This window comes from Mastigoproctus giganteus, chromosome 7 (assembly GCF_048544385.1).
Source record: "Mastigoproctus giganteus isolate SK-2022 chromosome 7, ASM4854438v1, whole genome shotgun sequence".
NCBI lineage: Eukaryota > Metazoa > Arthropoda > Arachnida > Uropygi > Thelyphonidae > Mastigoproctus > Mastigoproctus giganteus.
Genome location: NC_143581.1, coordinates 95,512,395 through 95,536,091, shown reverse-complemented (window position 1 = coordinate 95,536,091; position 23,697 = coordinate 95,512,395). Strand labels below are relative to the sequence as shown.

Below are 23,697 nucleotides of genomic sequence, written 5' to 3'. Positions count from 1 at the left end.
CTCAGACAGTTTTTAAATTCTATACAGTGGGAACAACTGATGATGTCACCAACAGCAACAGGAAGCATTCAACGAAGTAATGTTGACAGATACTAGGCTTTTTGTCCCAACTAAGTAATCCTGTTCAAGGTTTAGGCCTAAATGGATGACACATCATCTAATGAGACTCATGGCAGAGAAGAAAAATGCATGGGATGCATATAAATTATCAGGCATATAAATATATGCTAGTCTGTAGTCAAGTCACAAAAGAAGTTAGGCAAGCAAAGGCAGATCATGAGAAATCTTTGGCAAAGGATGTAAAGAAAAAAACAGCAAAGACTTCTTTGGTTATGTAAACTCTAGAAAGAAGGAGATGAATCAGATTGCTCCACTTGATATCAATGGTTCAATTGTTGATGATCCTGCTGAGGTAGCTGACAAACTGAATGAGTATTCTGCATCTACATTCACACATAGGGAATGTCTGTAGGGAAGTTGAGGCTAGAAGCTTATCAAACTCTAGCAAGGAGCTAAATGATTTTGTAATAATTGAGAGAAAAGTGGAGGAGAAATTGTTGAAGTTGAACATAAGAAATCACGTGGGGTGAATGTGATCTATCCATTCATATTAAAGGAGACAAAAAGGAAGTAAGCAAGCCCTCAGCCATAATTATGATGAGTTCCTTGGACTCAGGGGATGATGGTATGGACTTGAGATGTGCAAATGTGTTCCCAATTCACATGTGGGGATCAAAGGGTGATATGAGTAATTACAGACCAGTTAGTTTAATTTCTGTTCCAGAGAAAAGAATGGTCACTGGTTAAAGAAGCACTGCATGATCATCCAGACTAGACTTGAGTTACAATGGAGTCCATATCATATACTTGGATTTTAGTAAAGCTTTTGATACAGTTGCACATGGAAGACTACTATACAAATTGGAGCAGTATGGCATTAAGGGCAAGTTGCTACAATTAATAAAAGGATGGTTGAGTGGGAACAGAGAGTGGTAATCAATGGACACTGCTCTTCGTGGATTAATGTTATTAGTGGTGTCCCCTAGGGTTCGGTGTTGGTCCCTTGTTATTTTCTGTATTTATCAATGATATTGATGAAGGTACATCAGGGTCAATGTCCAATTTTGCAGATGATACAAAGGTAGGCGTGGTTGTTAATGACAGTACACTACTGCAACAGGATCTAGAAAAGTTGAGCAGATGGGCTGAGAGGCAGCAACTGACAAAATGTAAAGTACTGCATATGGGTAGCAGTAATTCCAGAGTAATGTACCAACTGTGTGGTACTACATTCAACGTGGCAGAGAATGAAAAGTGGAGAATGCAGTCAGATATCAAGTTTTCTGAGCAGTGCCAGAGTGGCTCATGATGTCTTGTCTTGTCAATGATATACAGGAATTTTGCTAGCAGGGATAAGGAAGTGACTGTCCCCTTATATAAGGCAATGGTCAGGCTACACCTTGAGTACTGCATACAGGTCTGGAGGCCTCATTTTAGGAAAGATGTAGAGCTACTGGAATGAGCACAGAGAAGGGAAATGAGATTGGTGAATGGAACAAAGGATTGCTGTTACCAAGAAATGCTTAAATTGTGAAAATTGCAGCATCTGGAGACTAGGCACTTGCAAGGTGATCTAACTGAGGTGTATAAGTCCTTGAACGGTTTGTTCGAGCTCAATGTTGATGGGATTCTTCCTCTTGCTCAGATTAGAAACCCGAGGGGGGGCATAAAATGAAATTGAAGAAAGACAGTTGTCGAATAGATGGGCAGAAATTTGCCTTTAGCCAGTCGATGGTTGATCACTGGAACAAACTTCCATTTACCGTAATGGAGGGCGACAACTTAAATAATTTCAAAGCAGAACTAGACAAGTATCTGGAGTGAATGGAAGTGCAAAATGAAGAGTTTTTTTTTTTTTTTTGGCTGATAATATATAAGCTTGCTTTTTTGGATCATATGCATCTGCTAATGCTAACTTTGCTAGTGGGGATAAGGAAGTGATTATTGCTTTGTATAATGCCATAGGCTGCACCTTGAGTACTGTATACAGGTCTGGAGACCTTATTTTAGAAAATATGTAGATTAGCATTAGCATTAGTAGAGGCATATGATGCAACAAAGCAAGCTTATTCAGCATCAGCCAAAAAAAAAAAAAAAAACACACCACTCCCATTTCACCCCTCTGTTCGTTCAAAATACCTGTCCAGTTGAGCCTTAAATTTGTTTAGGCTATCAACTTCAACAACAAGTGATGGACGTCGGTTCCACCAACCAACCACCCGCCCGCTGGCCAAAGGCAAATTTCCGCACATCTATCCGACATCCATCCTTCCTCAATTTGAATTTATGCCCTCTGAGGTGATTATTCTGAGCAAGATGAAGAATCCCATCAGCATTGAGCATGCTAAAACCATTCAAGGCTTTGTACATCTCTATCAGATCACCTCGCTGGTGCCTAGTCTCCAGACACTGTAATTCGCAAAACTTAAGCCTTTCTTCGTAAGAGCAACCCTTTATTCCATTCACTAATCTTGTTGCCCTTCTCTGTACCCGTTCCAGCAGCTCTACATCCTTCTTGAAATGAGGCCTCCAGACCTGTATACAGTACTCAAGATGTGGCCTAACCATTGCCTTATACAAGGGAATAATCACCTCCTTATCCCTGCTAGAAAAATTCCTGTATATCATTGACAAGACACCATGAGCTACTCTTGCAGCTCGTCTGCACTGCTCAGAGAACTTCATATCTGCCTGCACAATTACCCCCAGGTCCTTTTCATTCTCCACCACTGTCAGTGTAGTACCGCAGAGTTGATACGTTGCTCTGTGGTTACTATTTCCCATATGTAGTACTTTACATTTGTCAATGTTAAACTTCATTTGCCACCTCTCAGCCCATCTGTTCAACCTTTCCAGATCATGTTGCAGCAGCATAGCGTCAGTAGTGTCCTTAACAACCCTGCCAACCTTTGTATCATCTGCAAACTTGGACATTAAACTTGATATACCATCATCAATATCATTCATAAACACTAAAAACAACAACGGACCCAACAATGAACCCTGAGGAACTCCACTAATAACATTAGTCCACATTGAGCAGTGTCCATTGATTACCACTCTCTGCCTTCTGCCACTCAACCACCGCTTTATCCATAGCAGCAGTCTTCCATGTGCAACAGTATCAAAAGCCTTTCTAAGATCTAAATATATAATATCAATATATAGATCTGCTGGAAAGGACGCAAAGATGGGGAATGAGATTGGTGAGGGGGAAACTCGATACTGATGTGATCCTATTGCTGAGACTACACATATATATTAGGCGCCTCCGTAGCCAGGTGGGAAGGAGCAGCAGTGCGTAGCACACGCTTCTTGATTAGACCGGGGTTCGAGCCCGTCACCACCAAATACGGAGGATGCGGAAAGGTCATTCAGGGAATGACCACCGCATATCCCGGAGCAATATGGCCTTAGTTGCTAATGCTCCTAAAAACCAAATAACAACAACAACAACTACACATATTGGGGGGGATGGAATAAATTCAAACTGAGGATGGATAGTTGCAGGATAGATATGCAGAAGTTTGTGGTTGGTAGTTTAAACAAACTACTGGAGGAGTTGGACAGGCGATGTTGAATTTTTTTTTTTTTTTTTGGTTGATACTGTGTAAACTTACTTTTTTTGCATCATTTGCCACTGCTAATACTAATTACTCTAAATCACAATAATTACTGCTTTCCTGTTCAAAATGTCACTGCACGCCACTACATGAATAAAATATGAGAATATGTTACCCACACAAACACTGTAGTATTGCTGCAATGATAATATTACAATTAAGTTCAAAATCAAGTTTATTGGTATTAAGCAAATGCCTGTAACCTGCTTCAAAAGTTACGTAAAAATGATTCCACAACTCACATTTATCTGTTCATTTTCTAAAATTAAAATGAAAAACAAAATGAAGAAATAACTACAGTGTAATTAAATAACCTGCCTCTTCTTTTGCATTTTCTCTCAAAAGCTGACTTCTTCTCCTAATATATAATGTTCCTGAAACAAAAGAAAATATACTTGAGATCTGAAATTTTTGCTCTATAAAATTTTTTAATCCTCTTTACTCATACATACAAAGTCAGTATAAAGTAATAAAGAATTATTTATTAAACAAAGCTGAATTTATACATCTAAATGTGTGGTGTTACTTCAAAGAAAGACTGAGGTGGGGTGGCTACATATTTATTCTACTCTGCAAACATTTCAAAACTGACTTCAAACCTTGAGTTGTATAGATTATAATACCCTCAATGGTGCCACTATGCCACTGAAATCTACCCCTTCTGGGTTGGAAATCAGTGGCACAGTGTATCCTGTAACAAACCTGTACAATGAACTAGAGTCCCTATAAGGCTCTCTAAACATCCTTGACATTCTTAACTTGAACTTATGAAAGAGTAAAGATGAAAGTATGAAATGCACCCTTCCTGATGATTTTGGAGGCCCTGCTAAGTTTAAAATGTCTTAAATGAGATGTGGTAGTGTATTAAAAGTGTAACTTTTAATATATGTTTATTTTTGATTATATAACAGAATCTACCTTCTGCCCAGAACAAAACTATGATACATATAGTGAATTAAAATAATTGAAGACTCAATTAACCATGGTGGGTTTTTAAACGAAAAGGTAACTATAGTGATTACAACCAGATCATAGCAAAATATTTTATTTTGCCTTATTAAGAGAATTTAATCTACCGAATCCTTATATAACATAATATTAATAAATTTTATTAGTATTTATTAATATTATGTTATATAAAATTCTGCAGATTAAATACTCTTAATAATGTAAAATAAAGGTAGAGGAGGTAGATCTGCCCATTCCAGCAAATCTACATTCTTCCTAAAATGAGGCCTCAAGAATTGTACGCAGTACTCAAGATGTAGCCTAAACTTTGTCTTGTACAATGGGATAATCACTTCCTGATACCTGCTAGAAAAACAGCTGTATTTGTTGACAAAATCCCCATGAGCTGTCCTGGCAGCCTGACTGCAACCCTCAGATAATTTCATATCAGACAGCACCATTAACCCCACATTTTTTTCATTTTCCACTACACTCAGTATAGTACCTCACAGTTGGTACATTAATCTGGGATTAATGCTGCTCATATGCAGTATCAATCATGCATTTATCAATGTTAAACGTCACCTGCCATTTCTCAGCCTATCTGCCTAATTTTTATAGATCCAGTTGCAGTAGCTTACCTTGATTACTATCTTTAGCCACCACGCCAACCTTTGTATCATCTGCAAAGTTCGATATTAAACATAATATACCTTCATCGATATCATTAATAAATATGAAAAATAATGGCCCCAGCACTGAATCCTGCAATGGACTCCACTAATAACATTAATCCAGGAATAAGTGTCCAATAATAACCACCCTCTGTATTATCCCACTCAATCATCCCTAGTGCAGTAAGCTGCCTTAATACCAGTGCTCCAATTTGTAGAGTAGTGTTTCATGTGCATCAATATCAAAAGCTTTCCAGATATCCAAGTATACAATATCAAAATTGTTTTTTTGCGCCCAGTTCCTTTGTTTTTCAGTGTCATAGTAGCAAGTGAATTGGTCAGACAAGATCAGCATTAGCAGAGGCATATGATGCAAGAAAGCAAGCTTATACACCATCAGCAAAAATAAACAAAAAAAACATTCCCATTCGCCTATTTACTCACTCCAAAAGTTTGTCCAGTTTTTCCTTTAATTTATTTAAGCTGTCAATTCCACGACAGATGGAAGTTTGTTCCAGCAATCGACTTTGGCTAAAGACGAATTTCCACAAATCTATATGACAGCTGTATTTCCTCAATTTCAGTTTGTCCCCCTCAGGTTTGCAATTTGAGCAAGAGTCAGAATCCCAACAGCATTGAGCCTGCTCAATCCATTCAAGGGCTTACACACCTCTATCAGATCACCTCGCCGGTGCCTAGTCTCCAGACACTGTAATTTGCAAAACTTAAGCCTTTCTTCATAAGAGCAACCCTTTGTTCCATTCACTAATTTTGTTGCCCTTCTCTGTACTCGTTACAGCAGCTCTACATCCTTCTTGAAATGAGGCCTCCAGACCTGTATACAGTACTCAAGGTGTGGCCTGACCATAGCCTTATACAAGGGGATAATCACCTCCTTATCCGTGCTAGCAAAATTCCTGTATATCATTGACAAGACCCCATGACCTGCTCATTAACAAATCCATGTTGTGACTGCAGTACAACAGCATTACTGTCTAGATGGTCATACATTACTTCTTTAACTAGCAACTCCATTAATTTCCATAGAACAGAAGTTAAGTCTGTAATTGCTTGTCACTAGGGCTTGCAAACCGGTTAAATTGGTTTTCATATTGAGTTGTTAAAACCGAAACCGAGTTTCTAAAACCAGATTCGAATATTTTCTTAGTTAGCCCTCGAATATAGTTTTTTGTTACACACATTTTCTTTTGTTTGTTCGTTTGTCTGGATCATTCAACTGCTTTATGTTTTAAACATGTTTTTTATTTTATTTTATGTTTAGGTACGAATCTCATGGGTAAGTGGCCCAAATCTAGGAGGGATACCTTTTATCTTCCCACCTGTATCATGGCACGATGCAGGTGTACTCATTTACGACTGAGTGAGTCGGAGCGATAGCATAAAAGAAAATGCTCAACATTTCTCCATTCCATCTATCTTGTTCGCCAGGCAAGTTATGGAACGCGCCTTATTGATGGATGGTTATCCACTAGAACAGATTCCCTGAATATTGCATCGAATTTCAATCGTAGAAAGTTTTTTGCTTCTTTATTCCTATTAAATTTGCGATCGAATGTTCTCCAAAAAGCAGCTTCACCAAATTTAGCTTTTAATAATTTTCAAATAGATATTTACAGTATACCCAGTATAAAATAAAATATAAGTACAAATTCAGTAGCTTTCGGAACACGTGTCCCTTTATCAACTGACAAATTTGAATACATTACAAGCAAAGTGTGGCACGTTACTCATGCGTCATTGTTGTAGCACGGACGTGTGCTGCCTTACGCCAGTGATCATCCATCAATAAAACGGTTGTCTCTAGGATGGGATGTATACGCATGCCTTTCTGGCGATTTAATGCCTTAGGGTTGTTTATTATGTTTAGTGACTCTAGCCATAGGCGGTGGCGAAAGTGTCGCGCGTGGTCCACTATCTCAAAGTCGCGCTTGGGGGTCAAGATCGTGGGTGGTAGCCCAAAAATGTTCTGCAAGCGCGGACTGGTCAGTTTCGGCAAGCCGGATTGCTCTGTCGTGTTCCGTGAGGCGATCCTGGAGACGTCTCGATGTCTCACCTACGTAGCAACTGTTACAGGCCCTACAGGTGATACGGTACACTACATTGCTGCGTAAGAGTACCGTATCACCTGTAGGGCCTGTAACAGTTGCTATGTAGGTGAGACATCGAGACGTCTCCAGGATCGCCTCACGGAACACGACAGAGCAATCCGGCTTGCCGAAACTGACCAGTCCACGCTTGCAGAACATTTTTGGGCTACCACCCACGATCTTGACCCCAAGCGCGACTTTGAGATAGTGGACCACGCGCGACACTTTCGCCACCGCCTATGGCTAGAGTCACTAAACATAATAAACAACCCTAAGGCATTAAATCGCCAGAAAGGCATGCGTATACATCCCATCCTAGAGACAACCGTTTTATTGATGGATGATCACTGGCGTAAGGCAGCACACGTCCGTGCTACAACAATGACGCATGAGTAACGTGCCACACTTTGCTTGTAATGTATTCAAATTTGTCAGTTGATAAAGGGACACGTGTTCCGAAAGCTACTGAATTTGTACTTATATTTTATTTTATACTGGGTATACTGTAAATATCTATTTGAAAATTATTAAACTATGGACCCCAGTACTCCAGGCCCATTTGTCACTATTTAGCTTTTATGTAATTTTGAAAATACAACAGATTTAATTGGGGGAAAAAAAATTGCGTGTAAATAAATAAAAAATTTCTTTCATGAAAATTTTGAAACTTGCCTTGTTTAGACTCTTCATTCAGTGCTTGCGGGAGTGACGCATAGTATTGTGCCTTTGTTATCTTCAATATTTTTATTTAAAATTGTCGGTGATATAAATTCCTACTAATTAATATTTATTACTCTTAATATGTCTAAGATGAAATCAAATGTATGGAATTATTTTGCTCGAAAAAGCAAAGATGAAGCACAATGTTCAAAATGTCAGAAGATAATGAAGTCGTCTGGAGGATCTACATCATCTTTGATGTTGCATTTAAAGAAAATGCATCATATCGACATTAAACAAGATAACAGTGAACCTCCCGTAAAAATGGTAAGAACATTAGAAAACTTTATCGTTAAAAAATCTATGGAAGAAGAGATTTCAAAATTAGCTGCTTTAGATGGATTTTCTTTTAATTAAATTGCCAAGAGTGAGTTTATACAATCAAGCCTTCACCTTCAGAGAAATAAATACGATAAATTACCACCAGTCTCTGTGAATGGAATTAAAAATATGGTTCTGAATTATTATAAAACTAAGAAAGAAGAACTCATTCAGCATTTCAAAAATTCATTGGTTTTGGGTGCACGGTATTCATTGACTCTAGACGAATATACGTCTATACAAAATAAAAGGTATATGAATATAAATGTGCATTCAAAAGACAATCATTGGTCGTTAGGTCTTATTGAGATTAATGGTTCATTTGATAGCAAAAGAAATGAGCAAATTGTGAAGGGACACTTAAAGGAATTTGGTTTGAACTTGGATGAGGATATTGTTGCCTGCACCACAGATGGAGCAGCAATGATGATTAAGTTTGGCAAGCAAATTACGCCTAATCATCAACAATGTATAGCCCATTGTATACATCTGTCAGTTATAGATGTACTTTATGAAAAAGCAATCAATTATGGTGCCACAGTCTCTGAGTCTCCCAAAGACAATGAAGAAAATGAAAATAATGAAGTAGTGATGATGAAGAAGTTGAAGAAAGACAGAAAGGCATGCTTTATCAAACCGACTTTACCGATGATCTCATTTATTTCTTCAATACAATGGCCAATATTGCATAAACTATTAACAAAGTCAGAAAAATTTGCAAGCTTTTTCGAAAATCGCCTACCAAAAATGACATTACAAAATTTTGTTAAAGCAAAATTTAATGGGAAAGAATATAAACATATATTAGATTGCAAGACTAGATGGGATAGCACATTCTATATGATTGAGAGATTTTTGAAATTGAAAAATTGCATTCCAAATGCTCTATGTGCAGTACTGTCAACTGAAGCTGTGTCTGACGATAACTGGAAAACACTTGAATTGCTATGTGAAACTTTGCAACATTGAAATGATTCTGAAGGCTATAACCTCAGAAGATATAGATTTATATAGATATAGATATAGAAGATACAGTCTTCAATAGAATTTTTGCTTGCTGAGCTTGATTTGCTTTAAAGTTTCACCAAAGCCTTTTGCAGCATTACAAAGCAAGACAAAATTGCCAAACTGTGGATTTGCTGAGCTATCTACACAACCCCAAAAAGTTTAGGAAAGAAGATTCAAGTTCAAGAACTTTTGATTTTCCAAGTAAGCAAGTTTTGAAAAGGCATGCTGAAGAGATTTATCAGAGATTATTTGCAAAACATTCTGAAGGAGTCTTAGCGTTGAATGAAGAAACTGAAAATAAACGAACTGTTCTTTTAGAAGAAAACAAAGACTCGTCTAGTTCCGATGTTGGAGATACACTCATGCGAGAGTATGATAGTGTAATAAAGAGATTAACTGAAGAGCTTTCAAAATATCCGAGTGAATTGGAAATCAGCAAAGAATTTAAACTTTTGGAGACAACTAGCAGTAGAAGTGAAAAGCTGCAGAAAGTTTATAGAGCACTGCTGACCATTAAACCAACAAGTGTCCAATCAGAGTGTTTTCGATCACTGGTCTCTTTAACACAAAAATAAGGTCAAGTCTATCAGGAAATATGCTTAATATACTGTGTTTTTTAAAGGATCATTTTCAGAAAAAAGCTGAGCAATAAATAGTAAAGTAATTTTCCCAAGCTGTTTTTTTTTTCACATTATTTTTATTTATTTGTTATTATTATTATAGGGCTTATTATTTTTTTGTTTACTATACGAGAGGATTGTTTTTATTCAAAGGATTTGAATACAATTTGTAATTTTGTATAATCTCAAGCCGGTTACTTTTTTGGAGCATTTTAATTTTTTTATTTTTTTTACTATAAAAGGTGATAGATTTTGTTTAAAAGATTTGATTATGATTTGTACAATCTACCCAAGGTAAAATAAATACCTGCGTTATAAGCTTTTAATTATTTTCCCTAAGTCTGAGAAAATCGGTTTTAAAACCGGTTTTAAGAGTAAACTTCGGTTAAACTTGGTTTTGAAATTTCTCGGTTTTATGCAAGCCCTACTTGTCACCCTTTGTGAACTAAAGATACATTTGCAGATTTTCGGTCCATAGGGACTTACCCTGAATCTAAAAATGCTCTCCTGACATAACCGAGTGGTCAGGAGCGAGAGTGCAGCATGCGCTCTTTGAGTGGATCGGGCTTCAAGCCCATGACTGCTAAATACGAGTAATGTTTGTATTGAAAATTTATTGTAAACTCCTCTGACCTGATGGTCGTGCCAAAGTATAAACAAGAATATAATTACAGCTCAGGATTTGCTTATCTACTTTGCTGCCTTCTTTAATACAATTGGATAGAACCCATCCAATCCAGGTGCCCTTTTTTTTTTTTTTTTTTTTTTTTTTTTGTTTAGCTTACACTATTTCTCTCAGTTATCACAAAATCATTTAGTTTCCTGTTGGAGTTTGATAAACTGCTGGCATCCTCTTCGATAAAGAATTCCTCATGTTCTGAATGTAAATGCAAAATACATATTCAGTTTGTCAGTAACCTGAGCAAGATCCTCAACAATACTAAACAATCAGCTATATGAAGTGGACCAACATGAATGAACCTCTTCAATCCAATGTTTATATATGTCAAGAAGTCTCACTGCTTTTCTTTGCAAGAGATTTCTCTGCCTTAGTTTGCCTAACCTTCTTTATGACCTAATGCAAACTACTTGACTACATAAATATCTACCATGGGCTTCTGTGTCACCTTCTGTGATAATTGAAATGCATCCCATGCATTTTGCTTCCCTGCCAAAAGTCTCATTAGGTCATCTGACATCCTTTTAGATCTAAGCCTTGACCAGTACTTCCTAGTTAGTATGAAATGCCTAGTAACTTCTATACAGTTACTCCTCAATTTACGTATGTAAGGGTTGCATTGTGTTCCACGAAACTCTACATAAGTCTCAGTCAAAGTACAGCAATTTTGCTAGCAGGAATAAGTAGGTGATCATTCCATTGCATAACATACTGGTCAGGCTACATCTTGAGTACTGCATACAGGGCTGGAACCCCCATTTTAGGAAGGTGTGGAGCTGCTGGAACGAGTACGAAGAAGGGCAATGAGACTGGTGAGGAGAATAAAGGGGTGCTCTTACCAAGAAAGTCCTCAGTGCTGCAAATTGCAGAATCTGGATACTAGGAAACTGCAAGGTGATCTGATTGATGTGTATAAAGCTTTGAATAGATTCATCAAATTCACTGCTGATGGGATTCTTCCTCTTACTCAGACTACACACACGAGGGAGGATATATTCAAATTGAGTTGTCTGTTGTTGTGGAATTTGATAGCTTAAATAAATTCAAAGAAGAATTAGATAAAGTATTGAGTTTTTTTTTTTTTTGGCTGATATTGTATAAGTATGCTTTCTTGCATCATATTCCACTGCTTAATGCTAATGTTCTCAGAACTGTTTCTGAATGATTATGGCAAGATATACTGTTGCATTGCCCCATGAAGTGGCCTTCACCTTCAGTATAAAAGTGTAATATTGCAGGGTGCAGTAGATCTGATACAAATTTCAAGTACTCCCTGGATGACATTTGAACTTCCATAGCATCAATAGGCTATGCCAACAAAACATTCCTCATTCCGTTATACCACCACCAGATGCTTGGGTTGTTTTATCAACAAAGCAAAACTAAGTGTATCCTGATTTTTGTCTGACCATGTGACTTTCTTCCTTCGTTGGCGCACAATAGCCTTAGATGCTGATGTGCTATAAAACTCCTAATAACCAACCCTTCCATTGTTAAACTGTCCAATCACAACTTTCTTGCACCACTGCAAGCAGGTTTTTCTGTTTTTCCCTGAAACAAGCAATCCAAATAAGCAGGCAACTGCCAATACCTAATTCCTTAAATTCCCTGTGCATGGTATGGGTTGAAATAGGGCTGTTCTAAGCTCCGTTGAATTCATGTTATTCACAACACACTGGATGTAAACATCTTCACTCTTGAAGTATTTTTTTCTGCCACATTTGTGCCTTTGAGATGAAGTATTGCTTACTTTCCAGTCATTAAAAACTTCTGAAATGGATGCTTTTGAAAACCAGTTAGGTCTTTCATTTTTTTTTTTGAATCGTGGCTTCTGCTAAACATGCACCCACCGAAGTGTTTCCTCCATTCTGGCATCAGATTACTGCAGTAAAACAGCCTGTACAGTCTTTATAATCAATGAGGCTAGAAGTGATCACTTCATGTAACAGTTTTCTTTGTATCTCTTTGAATTTTTTTCACATTTATTTGCATTTCTCTGAATTTATTCACATTTATCTGCATTTCTTTTGTCTATGACTCTCTTAACACAAAGGTTCTTATTTTTTATTTTTTGTGCATACTTTATTTATTTCATGATTCCTTGTCGAAACCTGATGGTGTTCTGTGGAACTCTGAGAAACACTGATACCCAGGGTCCTCAGGTGAGTTGTCATCATTCTTTTCTTCCTTGGTGATTCCCTTCTGCTTCTGACTCTTTGTTTTCTCTCTCTCTCAGCATAATTCAGAAATTTTTTTTTTTTTTTTTTTTTTTTGGCCGGTGCAGCAAAAGCCTCTGGCCTCCTTGTACCATATGGCTAATAATAATAATGATAATAACAAAGTCAAATTTTATGTAAGTCGGAATTTCACTAAATGCTTATGCAGCACTTGCAACTATGCACACTGAATTTGATTGAAGCAAAAAAGAAACGTTCGACAAACATGTAAATAGAATTATTTATTCAATTTTTTTATCTCATGCACAGGAAAAATTTGAAAAGTGTACAAATTTACAAAAATTTTACTTCAACACTGTGGAAACCAGCACAATGCTGAAACATATTAAACTACCTGTTGCTTGCCACGAACTTGGTTTGGGATTCGCCATACTTATCCCTAATATCTTCATAAATACTTCTTGCTTTGCTTGAATGGGTATTAGACTCAGGGGTACTTGTTTCTGAATCTGATTTTCCATCCATATTATTAATAGCTTTTCCATCTTCAACACATAGCACCTGAATGCTGTTTTTTTGTGATCACTGCTGATCTTTAATGCATTGATCCTTTAACATGTTCTTTTCTATGTGCATTGTCCTTTAAAAACAGTATTCACTGTTGAAAGAGTGAGACTTAATTCCCATGAAATAGATGACAAACTTTTTCCTGCTTCATACTTCTTAATCATTTGGTTATGTGAACAGTCCACGTGTTGGACAACATTTTGCAGCTCTTTGAATGCTAAGTTTTTATTTATATTTAGCCATTTTATTGACTTAATTGTTATATTAAATTATTTTCTATAAGTAGCTTTATAGTTTTAGTCAAGCTCCTTGGTATATTTTAAATTTATTGGAGGATTGTATTCTATAGCGACATGTTCAAGGGGAAACCAGACAGAGTAATACCCTTGATCTGATTAACAGCAGTGATTACTGATGCATTAAGAATGCAGATAAAGAAAACACTAGGTGACATTGATCACAGTGTATTGATGTGGGATTTACTTAAAGACGTAACTACTATCAAGGGTAATGTGAAGGGTTTTTGTTTTCATAAAGGTGACACAGTGGTCTCAGACAGTTTTTAAAATCTATACAGTGGGATCATCTGATGATGTTTAAAATGGAAAATTCTAAATGGGAAGCCTTCAAGGAATTAATCTTGAAAGCTACTAAGCTTTTCATGCCAACTAAGAAATACTGTTCAAGATTTACACTTAAATGGATGTCAAATGAAGTAGGCTCGTGGCAGACATGAAAAATGTGTGGGATGCATATAAATTATCACGTGACACAGAAGCCTATGGCATATATAAGCTAGTGTGTAATCAAGCCACAAAGGAGGTTAGGTAAGCGAAGGCTGATAATAAGAAATCCTCAGCACAGAATGCAAAGAAAAACAACGAAGACTTCTTTACTTATGTAAACTCTAGAAGGAAGGGGATAAATCAGATTGGTCCACTTGATGTTGGTGGTTCGACTGTTGATGATACTGATCAGGTGGCTAACAAACTAAATGAGTATTTTGCATCTACTCTCACACATGAGGAATTCTGTACAGAACTGGAGGACAGAAGTTTACTAAACTCTAACATGGAGCTAAATGATTTTGTAATAACTGAGAGCAAAGTGGAGGAGAAATTGTTGAAGTTAAATATAAATAAAGGCATCTGTAATCTATCCAGTTATATTGAAGGAGGCAAAGGATGTTAGCAAACCTTTAGCAATAATTAAAAGAGCATCCTTAGATTCAGGGGTGGTCCCCATGGCCTGGAAATATACAAATGTATCCCCAATTCACAAAGGAGGTTCAAAGGGTGACACAAATGAATTGTTGAGGAGGCTTCCATCCTGCAGTGCGTTGATAACGGCTGCAGTTTTTTTTTTTTTTTTAGTTTAACTTCTCTTCCAGGCAAAATAATGGAGTCACTGGTTAAAGAAGTGGTGCAGGATCACCTAGAAAAGACCGCAGTCCACAATCGGCCCAGCACCGAACCCTGGAGTCCCCAGGGTTCGGTGCTGGGCCGATTGTTGTTCTGTGTATTTATCAATGATATCGATGAAGGTATATCAGGCTTAATGTCCAAGTTTGCAGATGATACAAAGGTTGGCAGAGTTGTTAATGACAGTAAGGACAGTATGCTACTGCAACAGGATCTAGAAAAATTAGGCAGATGTGCTGAGAAGTGGCAATTAAAGTTCAACGTTGACAAACACAAAGTACGGCATATGGGTAGTGGCAACCCAAGAGAAACGTACCAACTGTGTGGTACTACACTCAGGGAGGTGGAGAATGAAAAAGACCTGGGGGTAATTGTGCAGTGAGATATAAAGTTCTCTGAACAGTGCAGATGGGCTGTCAGAGCAGGTCATGGAGTTTTGTCAATGATATATAGGAATTTTGCTAGTAGAGACAAGGTGATTATTCCCTTGTATAAGGCAGTGGTCAGGCCACACCTTGAATACTACGTACAGGTCTGGAGGCCTCATTTTAGGAAGGATGTACAGTTTCTAGAAAGAGTACAGAGAAGGGCAACAAGATTGGTGAGAGTAACAAAGGGTGCTCTTACCAAGAGAGGCTTAATTCTGCAAGTTGTAGCATTCGGAGACTAGGCACCTACGAGGTGTTCTGATTGAGGTGTATAAGGCCTTGAATGATTTGAACAGGCTCAATGCCAATGGGATATTTCTGCTTGCTCAGATTAAGAACCTGAGGGGGCATAGATTCAAATTGAGGAAAGACAATTGCAGAATAGATGTGCAGAAGTTTGCCTTTTGCCAGTGGGTAGTTGACTGTTGGAACAGACTTCCATCTGTTATTGTGGAAGTTGATAGCTTAAATAAATTTAAGGCTGAACTAGACAAACATTTTTAGAGTGATCGGATGGGTGAAATGGAAAGGTTTTTTTTTTTTTTTTTTTGGCTGATGCTATATAAGCTTGCTTTGTTGCATCATATTCCTCAACTAATGCTAATTTTCATCTTCATTTCTAAATCAATTTTGTTTCGTTTCCTAGCACTGCCACCATTTTCACTTTCCATTGGTTGCTTTCCTTTCAGCATTGTAATAAGTAAATAGGAATGAAGAGAATATTCTGAAAATTTATTTATTTATTTTTTTTTTTTTGAAGATTTTAGTAAAGAAACACATTTCACCATAATAAAAACCCACACAATTAAAGTTATTGGTAATATAGCAAATGGAATAAGATCGAGTTTACCACCCATTTATAATAGATTTCACTAACAGAAAAGCCCAATAAACCGGAAAGTGCAAATTGTTTTTGTTGTTTTATGGTCGTGACCTCCAGAAAGGTGCTATAGAAAAATATCACAAAGGGCAACAATTGATTCTTATAACAGAGCATATGATAACAATGAAAATGTAGTGCATTCTCCGGCTGGACCGCACAACCCTTCTTCTCAGCCAATAGTAGCTTTTGTAAACACATTGATTGCATGTTTTGTTTTGCATCCTTTAGTTTAAAGAGATTTTTGTGTTGTGCTTATTTGACATAAATTTATATAAAACTAATACCATTTCCATAAAAATGACCTTTTAGAGATTTAAATAGCTTAGTTATATAGCAAAAATTTCAACTTCTGAGGCCTTGGAACGAATTACCAAAAAAAAAAAAAGTGTTATTGGGTTCACATTAAAATATTTTCACACTCCATTTATTCCTACAGGATGCAAAATTCATTTCAGTTTGCACTGGCTGACAAAAACTTACATATTTACTTCCTTGAATGCTTCTCATTTAGAATTTGCTGTTGGTAACATCATCAGCTGGTCCCACAGCATAGAATTTAAAAACTGTCAGAGATAGTTTTTAAATTCTATGCTGTCACTTTATTAAGGGTGAATAATGTCTTCATTTGTCACCCATATGAAAGCAAATGCTTTTCCCTTTACCCTCAACAGTTGTTACATCTTTAAGTAAATTCTAAATCACTACTCTGTGGTCACCACCTCCCAGTGGATTACTTGAAAATTCTTAATACATGTAGAATTGCTGCTGATAATCAGATCAAGAGTATTGGTTCCTCTTTTTGCTTCTGTCACAAGCTGTGGTAGAAAACACTCATCCAACAAATCCACAAAAGCTTTGCTAGTGTGAGAGTGACCAAATAATGTTTCAGTAAATATCTGAAATGTTAAATTTCTCCATTAAAAGACACACCGATTTACTGGCCCACTATTTTTCTCCGTATAGTTGTTTTATTATACTCATCATCACAATTATTAGGCTTATAACACACTTCTACTCTCATTCTCACTTTCCCAGTATTTATGTCACATCAAACTAACTTAATATTGCACTGGCCATTAATGTCAACTACAAGGACTGAGTTAGATTCAATATGCTTATTAACCAAGAGCATAGCCCATTCTCCTCTTTCCTGTCATTTCTTTCTGTAGACATTGTACTCCGCACATTCAAATTCTGCATTCCTTGTCTGAGTGATGCCACTTCTCTGATATCGATACAATACCTGCATTTGATACTTAATCTTTATGAAATTAATTTACTACGTTCCTAACGTTACTATACATGCATCTGTTCTTATCCTTAGTTACCCATACACAGTCCATGTTTTTACTTTTTCTATGATGATCCACAGCAGAACTTGAAATCCCTGACACCTTGCTTTCAAGGCTGCTGCATTTTCCAATAAAAGCAGTGCAAGAATCACTTTCACTGCTGCCTGTGGCTCTAGTTAATGTATTAGTCTGCATGTACTAATACATTAACAGTTAGCAGTTAGCAACTATGTATATAAAGTGCTTAGCATCATAATACACAGCCATTTCTGAATAAACAGAAAATTTTTTAAGGTGGCATCGTTTTAGGTTATATCTCATATTGTGAATACCTTCACAACGAGTTGCCATGATATTGCACTACTTCGAATAAGTAACGCTTCACCTAAGGAGAAGACTAATGTTACTTATTCTCAGATAGGTACCACCACCCAGACAGCACTGTTTCAGGGCTATTTGGCCCTTCGTCAGTGAGTGGGTAGGTACCCAAGTGATGCAATGATGGCAAAAACAGTTATGAAGTATAACTCCACAATATGAGAGATGCCTGATGGTGTATGATGTATTTAGACTAAGGCGCATTTAGGGCTAGAGCCTCAAGCTGCGAACAAATTTAGACTATGTATATAAAGTGCTTAGCATCATAATACACAGCCATTTCTGAATAAACAGAAAATTTTTTAAGGTGGCATCGTTTTAGGTTATATCTCATATTGTGAATACCTTCACAACGAGTTGCCATGATATTGCACTACTTCGAATAAGTAACGCTTCACCTAAGGAGAAGACTAGTGTTACTTATTCTCAGATAGGTACCACCACCCAGACAGCACTGTTTCAGGGCTATTTGGCCCTTCGTCAGTGAGTGGGTAGGTATCCAAGTGATGCAATGATGGCAAAAACAGTTATGAAGTATAACTCCACAATATGAGAGATGCCTGATGGTGTATGATGTATTTAGACTAAGGCGCATTTAGGGCTAGAGCCTCAAGCTGCGAACAAATTTAGACTATGTATATAAAGTGCTTAGCATCATAATACACAGCCATTTCTGAATAAACAAATTTTTTAAGGTGGCATCGTTTTAGGTTATATCTCATATTGTGAATACCTTCACAACGCGTTGCCATGATATTGCACTACTTCGAATAAGTAACGCTTCACCTAAGGAGAAGACTAGTGTTACTTATTCTCAGATAGGTACCACCACCCAGACAGCACTGTTTCAGGGCTATTTGGCCCTTCGTCAGTGAGTGGGTAGGTACCCAAGTTGTGAAGGTATTCACAATATGAGATATAACCTAAAACGATGCCACCTTAAAAAATTTTCTGTTTATTCAGAAATGGCTGTGTATTATGATGCTAAGCACTTTATATACATAGTCTAAATTTGTTCGCAGCTTGAGGCTCTAGCCCTAAATGCGCCTTAGTCTAAATACATCATACACCATCAGGCATCTCTCATATTGTGGAGTTATACTTCATAACTGTTTTTGCCATCATTGCATCACTTGGGTACCTACCCACTCACTGACGAAGGGCCAAATAGCCCTGAAACAGTGCTGTCTGGGTGGTGGTACCTATCTGAGAATAAGTAACACTAGTCTTCTCCTTAGGTGAAGCGTTACTTATTCGAAGTAGTGCAATATCATGGCAACTCGTTGTGAAGGTATTCACAATATGAGATATAACCTAAAACGATGCCACCTTAAAAAATTTTCTGTTTATTCAGAAATGGCTGTGTATTATGATGCTAAGCACTTTATATACATAGTCTAAATTTGTTCACAGCTTGAGGCTCTAGCCCTAAATGCACCTTAGTCTAAATACATCATACACCATCAGGCATCTCTCATATTGTGGAGTTATACTTCATAACTGTTTTTGCCATCATTGCATCACTTGGGTACCTACCCACTCACTGACGAAGGGCCAAATAGCCCTGAAACAGTGCTGTCTGGGTGGTGGTACCTATCTGAGAATAAGTAACACTAGTCTTCTCCTTAGGTGAAGCGTTACTTATTCAAAGTAGTGCAATATCATGGCAACTCGTTGTGAAGGTATTCACAATATGAGATATAACCTAAAACGATGCCACCTTAAAAAATTTTCTGTTTATTCAGAAATGGCTGTGTATTATGATGCTAAGCACTTTATATACATAGTCTAAATTTGTTCGCAGCTTGAGGTTCTAGCCCTAAATGCGCCTCAGTTAGCAACTGTTAATAGTTAGCAGTTTTCTGACCCACCTAACACTGCTTCAATAGCATCAGCAAATATTCTTGCATCCTTTACATCCTTTATATTTAAGTGCATCCCATCCCTGTATAAACAGTCTCTCCTGTTAACGAGCACAGACCATTCTGGGTAAAACTCTACTGTTCCTTGCACAATCTCTTCAAGACCAAATTGATTGACAATGCTCAAATCATGTATTCACTCCTATTGTGTCTGGGCAGAAGTGCAAACATTTGCAAATTTAATCCTAACTCATGACTTTTTTTCCAACGTTGCCTTATATCTGTTAATATGTGTACAACAATATCATTTTTCGTGGCTTTAAAAGATGATATCTGCTCCTTTACAATATCATCTACTTTTGTCTCTGGCAGATATATCCTGGTCCTATTCCACCTATCCTTTTTGCACAATATATTTTCCATTTCCCTAACAATAGAATCAATGACAATAACTATCTCTGTGGGAGCAGCATTCTGCCTTTGGGATTGCCACATATAAGCTCTGGCATTCAGGTGGACAGATGTGAGTTTGATGAGCCCCATAATTGAATTCCTTACCCAAGGGATGCAAATCAGGTTAACAGCATAATGCAGATTATAACACTGGGTTTACACCTAATTTCGTCATACTCTTTCTATTGAACGTAACACAAAGAGGCATATGCAACTTGTGAATAATGCTATTCACAAGTTACGCAACTATAATACATATTAAACTATCAAGTTTTAAATATTTTTCATATATATATAAATTACGCTATCAACTTAATGTTATATGTATTATGCTATACTTTACTTTCATAAAGTTATAAATCAGTTATAACTGATAATAAAATTATCTATCAATTAAATTATCTTAGCTAAGAACAAAAAAAAAAAAAAATGCCAACCTATGTGATTACACCTTCACAACTACCTATCTACACAATTAAAACAATTCCACTACCATGCATACTACAAATTAACAGTTACAATATATATTCTTTTGATATCATTATCAGCAGTGATCTTTCATGCATTAAGAATCTGTAGAAAAAAGATCCACTAGGTGGCAGTGATCACTGTATATATTGATGTGGGATTTAAAGATGTAACAACTGTCAAAGGCAAGAGCCTTTGCTTTCATAAAAGTGACCACAGTGGCCTCGAAAGTTTTAAATTCCATACAGTGGGACCAATAATGATGATACTATCAGCAAATTTTAAATGAAAGCATTCGGTGAAATAATCATAGAAGTATCTAGGCTTTTTATATCAGCTAAAAGAAACAGTTCAAGGCATAGGCCAAAATGGACGTTGGATGAACTGATGAAACTCATACAGGGCAGAAAAATGCATGGGATGTTTATAAATTGTCAGGTGATACAGATGCCCGATGCAGCCAAGTGATCAGGAGGGTAAGTGCAGGAGCATGTTCTCTTTGAGTGGACCGGGGTTCAAGTCTGTGACTGCTAAATACGATTAATGTTTGTATTGATAATTTATTGTAAACTCCTCTCACCTGGTGGTCCTGCCAGAGTATAAGCAAGAAAATAATTACAGCTCAGAGTATAAACAAGAACATATAAACTAGACTGCAATTAAGTCACAAAGGAGAATAGGCAAGCTAAGGCAGATTACGAGAATGAGAATTCTCTGGTAAAGAAAAACAGCAAAAAATTCTTTAAGTATTCTTTTTATTCTTTCTTACATAAAAGTATTCTTTTTATGTAAACGGAAAAGGAAGAGGTTGACTCACATTGCTCAACTAGATATGAAAGGATTAACGGTTGATGATTGTGCTCAAGTGGCTGACAAATTGGATGGGAATTAGGCATATTCAAAAATAAGATATTTTTTAGGGATGGGAATGCCTGAATGTAGTGAAATTCTGGAAGGGAGCTGAATAATTTTGTGATACTGGGGAGGGGTGAAATGGAAAAGAAATTGTTCAAGTTAAAGATAAAAAAAAGCACTTGGGATGGATGGATGGATCTATTCAGTTATATTAAAGCAGCTAAACAAACTTTTAAGCCATGATTATGAGAGCATCTCTGAATTCAGGGGAAGTCCTATGGGTTGAAGACTGCAAATGTATACCCAATTCACAAAGGGGGAATCAAAGGGAGACATGATAATTACTGACCTGCTAGCTTGACTTCTGTCCTGGGGAAAGTAATTCCTATTAAATGCAGTTATACTGCAGCCACAGAACAGATTTGTTAATAGACAATCTTGTTTGACCAATCTGATTAGATACTATGGCACAAGTGACAAATGAACTGAATACAAAAAAATAATTTTGACATCATATAATTAAATATCAGAAAATTTTTTGATACTGTTACAAATAAAAGACTGCTATACAGATTGGAGTAATATGGCATTAAAGGCAATTTGCTCCCCTGGATAATAGATGTGCAGAAGTTTGCCTTTAGCCAGTGGGTAGTTGATTGCTGGAACAGACTTCCATCCGTTGTTGTGGAAGTTGATAGCTTAAATAAATTTAAGGCTGAATTAGACAAACATTTGGAGTGACCGGATGGGTGAAATGAAAAGAATTTTTTTTTTTTTTGGCTGATGCTATATAAGCTTGCTTTCTTGCATCATATGCCTCAACTAATGCTAATAGATGTTTATGTAGCAGAAAACAGAGAGTGGAAACCTGATTTAACAAGGATGTGCAAAGAAACTTTCAGGGTAAGAAAAGCTTACCAATGGAGTGGTGGAACAGGACAGAACAACACTGGCTGCGAGTTGAATATTAATAGTTAAAAAGAAATTATACGTGTGTTCCACCGTCAAAGAGAAACACCACTCGTGGAAAGCATTGGTAAGGACTAATGGAAATAATAACCCTAGGGACTAGCCTACAAATTGTGTAATAACAAGTTGGAAAATCCAGCAGGGGATGTGGTACATTCCATCACTACTGAAAATGGTCAAACTGCACACACGTGAGAAGAGAGTGTTACCCTTATTCTAGAACATATGGTCAGAAATGAAAACTCGGCTGATGATGCCTTAATGATTCCAATATGGAGGTTGGGGAGGAGGCCAACTTCACTATGTATGAATTATCACAGCGATTCAGAGAATAGGAAGGAATAAATATCCTTGTTAGATTAACAGAGGGTGAAGTAATCAAACATAGCTTTACCATAATACCATCTCATCCCCTCACTCAGTGCATTTAATGAGTGCCTTTGTGATGGAATCTTCCGGTGCCAAAGGAAGCAGGCACTGTTGAAACTTATCTTGAAATCTTCTGCCAAGCCCAATGATAGGGCAAATTTATATTGTCCAATTGCCTTGAGTGGGGGTAGGCAAGGTTTATAAATGACTGCTAGCAGCAAGAATATTAGATGTAGTTTAAGTGTGCTGTGCACTCTCGGATGATTGGTATAGATTTAGGATGATTAGGAGGGAGAAGAATGGAAGATGCCCTGGAAAGAATGACAATGACTATTAAAAAGTTGTGAGAAAAAGTATTGTTTGGATCTATTTATAAACTTTGCAGGCATGTCTGATACTATTAATCGAAACAATGTACTAATAGTGCTTCATAATGTCTGGTGCACATCCCAAATTTACTCAGTTATTAAAGAATATTTTCGAGACCAATCTGTTTTGGTCAAATCAAGCAGTGGGGCTGTTACCAATCAAGTGGTTCAGTGTTGTCTGCCGGGATCTGTAATTTAGTACTAAATGATTGAATATTCCAGACATACCCAAATACACAGATGAATCTGATCATGACCCCATTGTAGTCCTCAGTTTCCAACACCCAACTTTCATGTCTCCAATATTGTGAAAAGGGAGGTCATTATCTCTCCTACCTTTATAGAATCAAGCCTTGAAGCAGCATGATACATTCTCTGGGTAGTTTTTGAAACAGGTGACCTGGAACTGGCCATCAACATTTTAATTAGATAATTGCACATTTGCA

General features: G+C 37.0%; 1 protein-coding gene across 1 annotated transcript in view; it reads right to left on the bottom strand.

Moving 5' to 3' along the window:
• Positions 1-23,697, bottom strand: part of LOC150083090 (WD repeat-containing protein 13-like) — a 376,518-nt gene that overhangs the window by 336,607 nt on the left and 16,214 nt on the right. Inside the window, exon 2 of the mRNA XM_090377026.1 lies at positions 4,002-4,057. Within this exon, the coding sequence (XP_090233152.1) occupies positions 4,002-4,057 (56 nt within the window). The remainder of the gene's footprint in view (positions 1-4,001; positions 4,058-23,697) is intronic.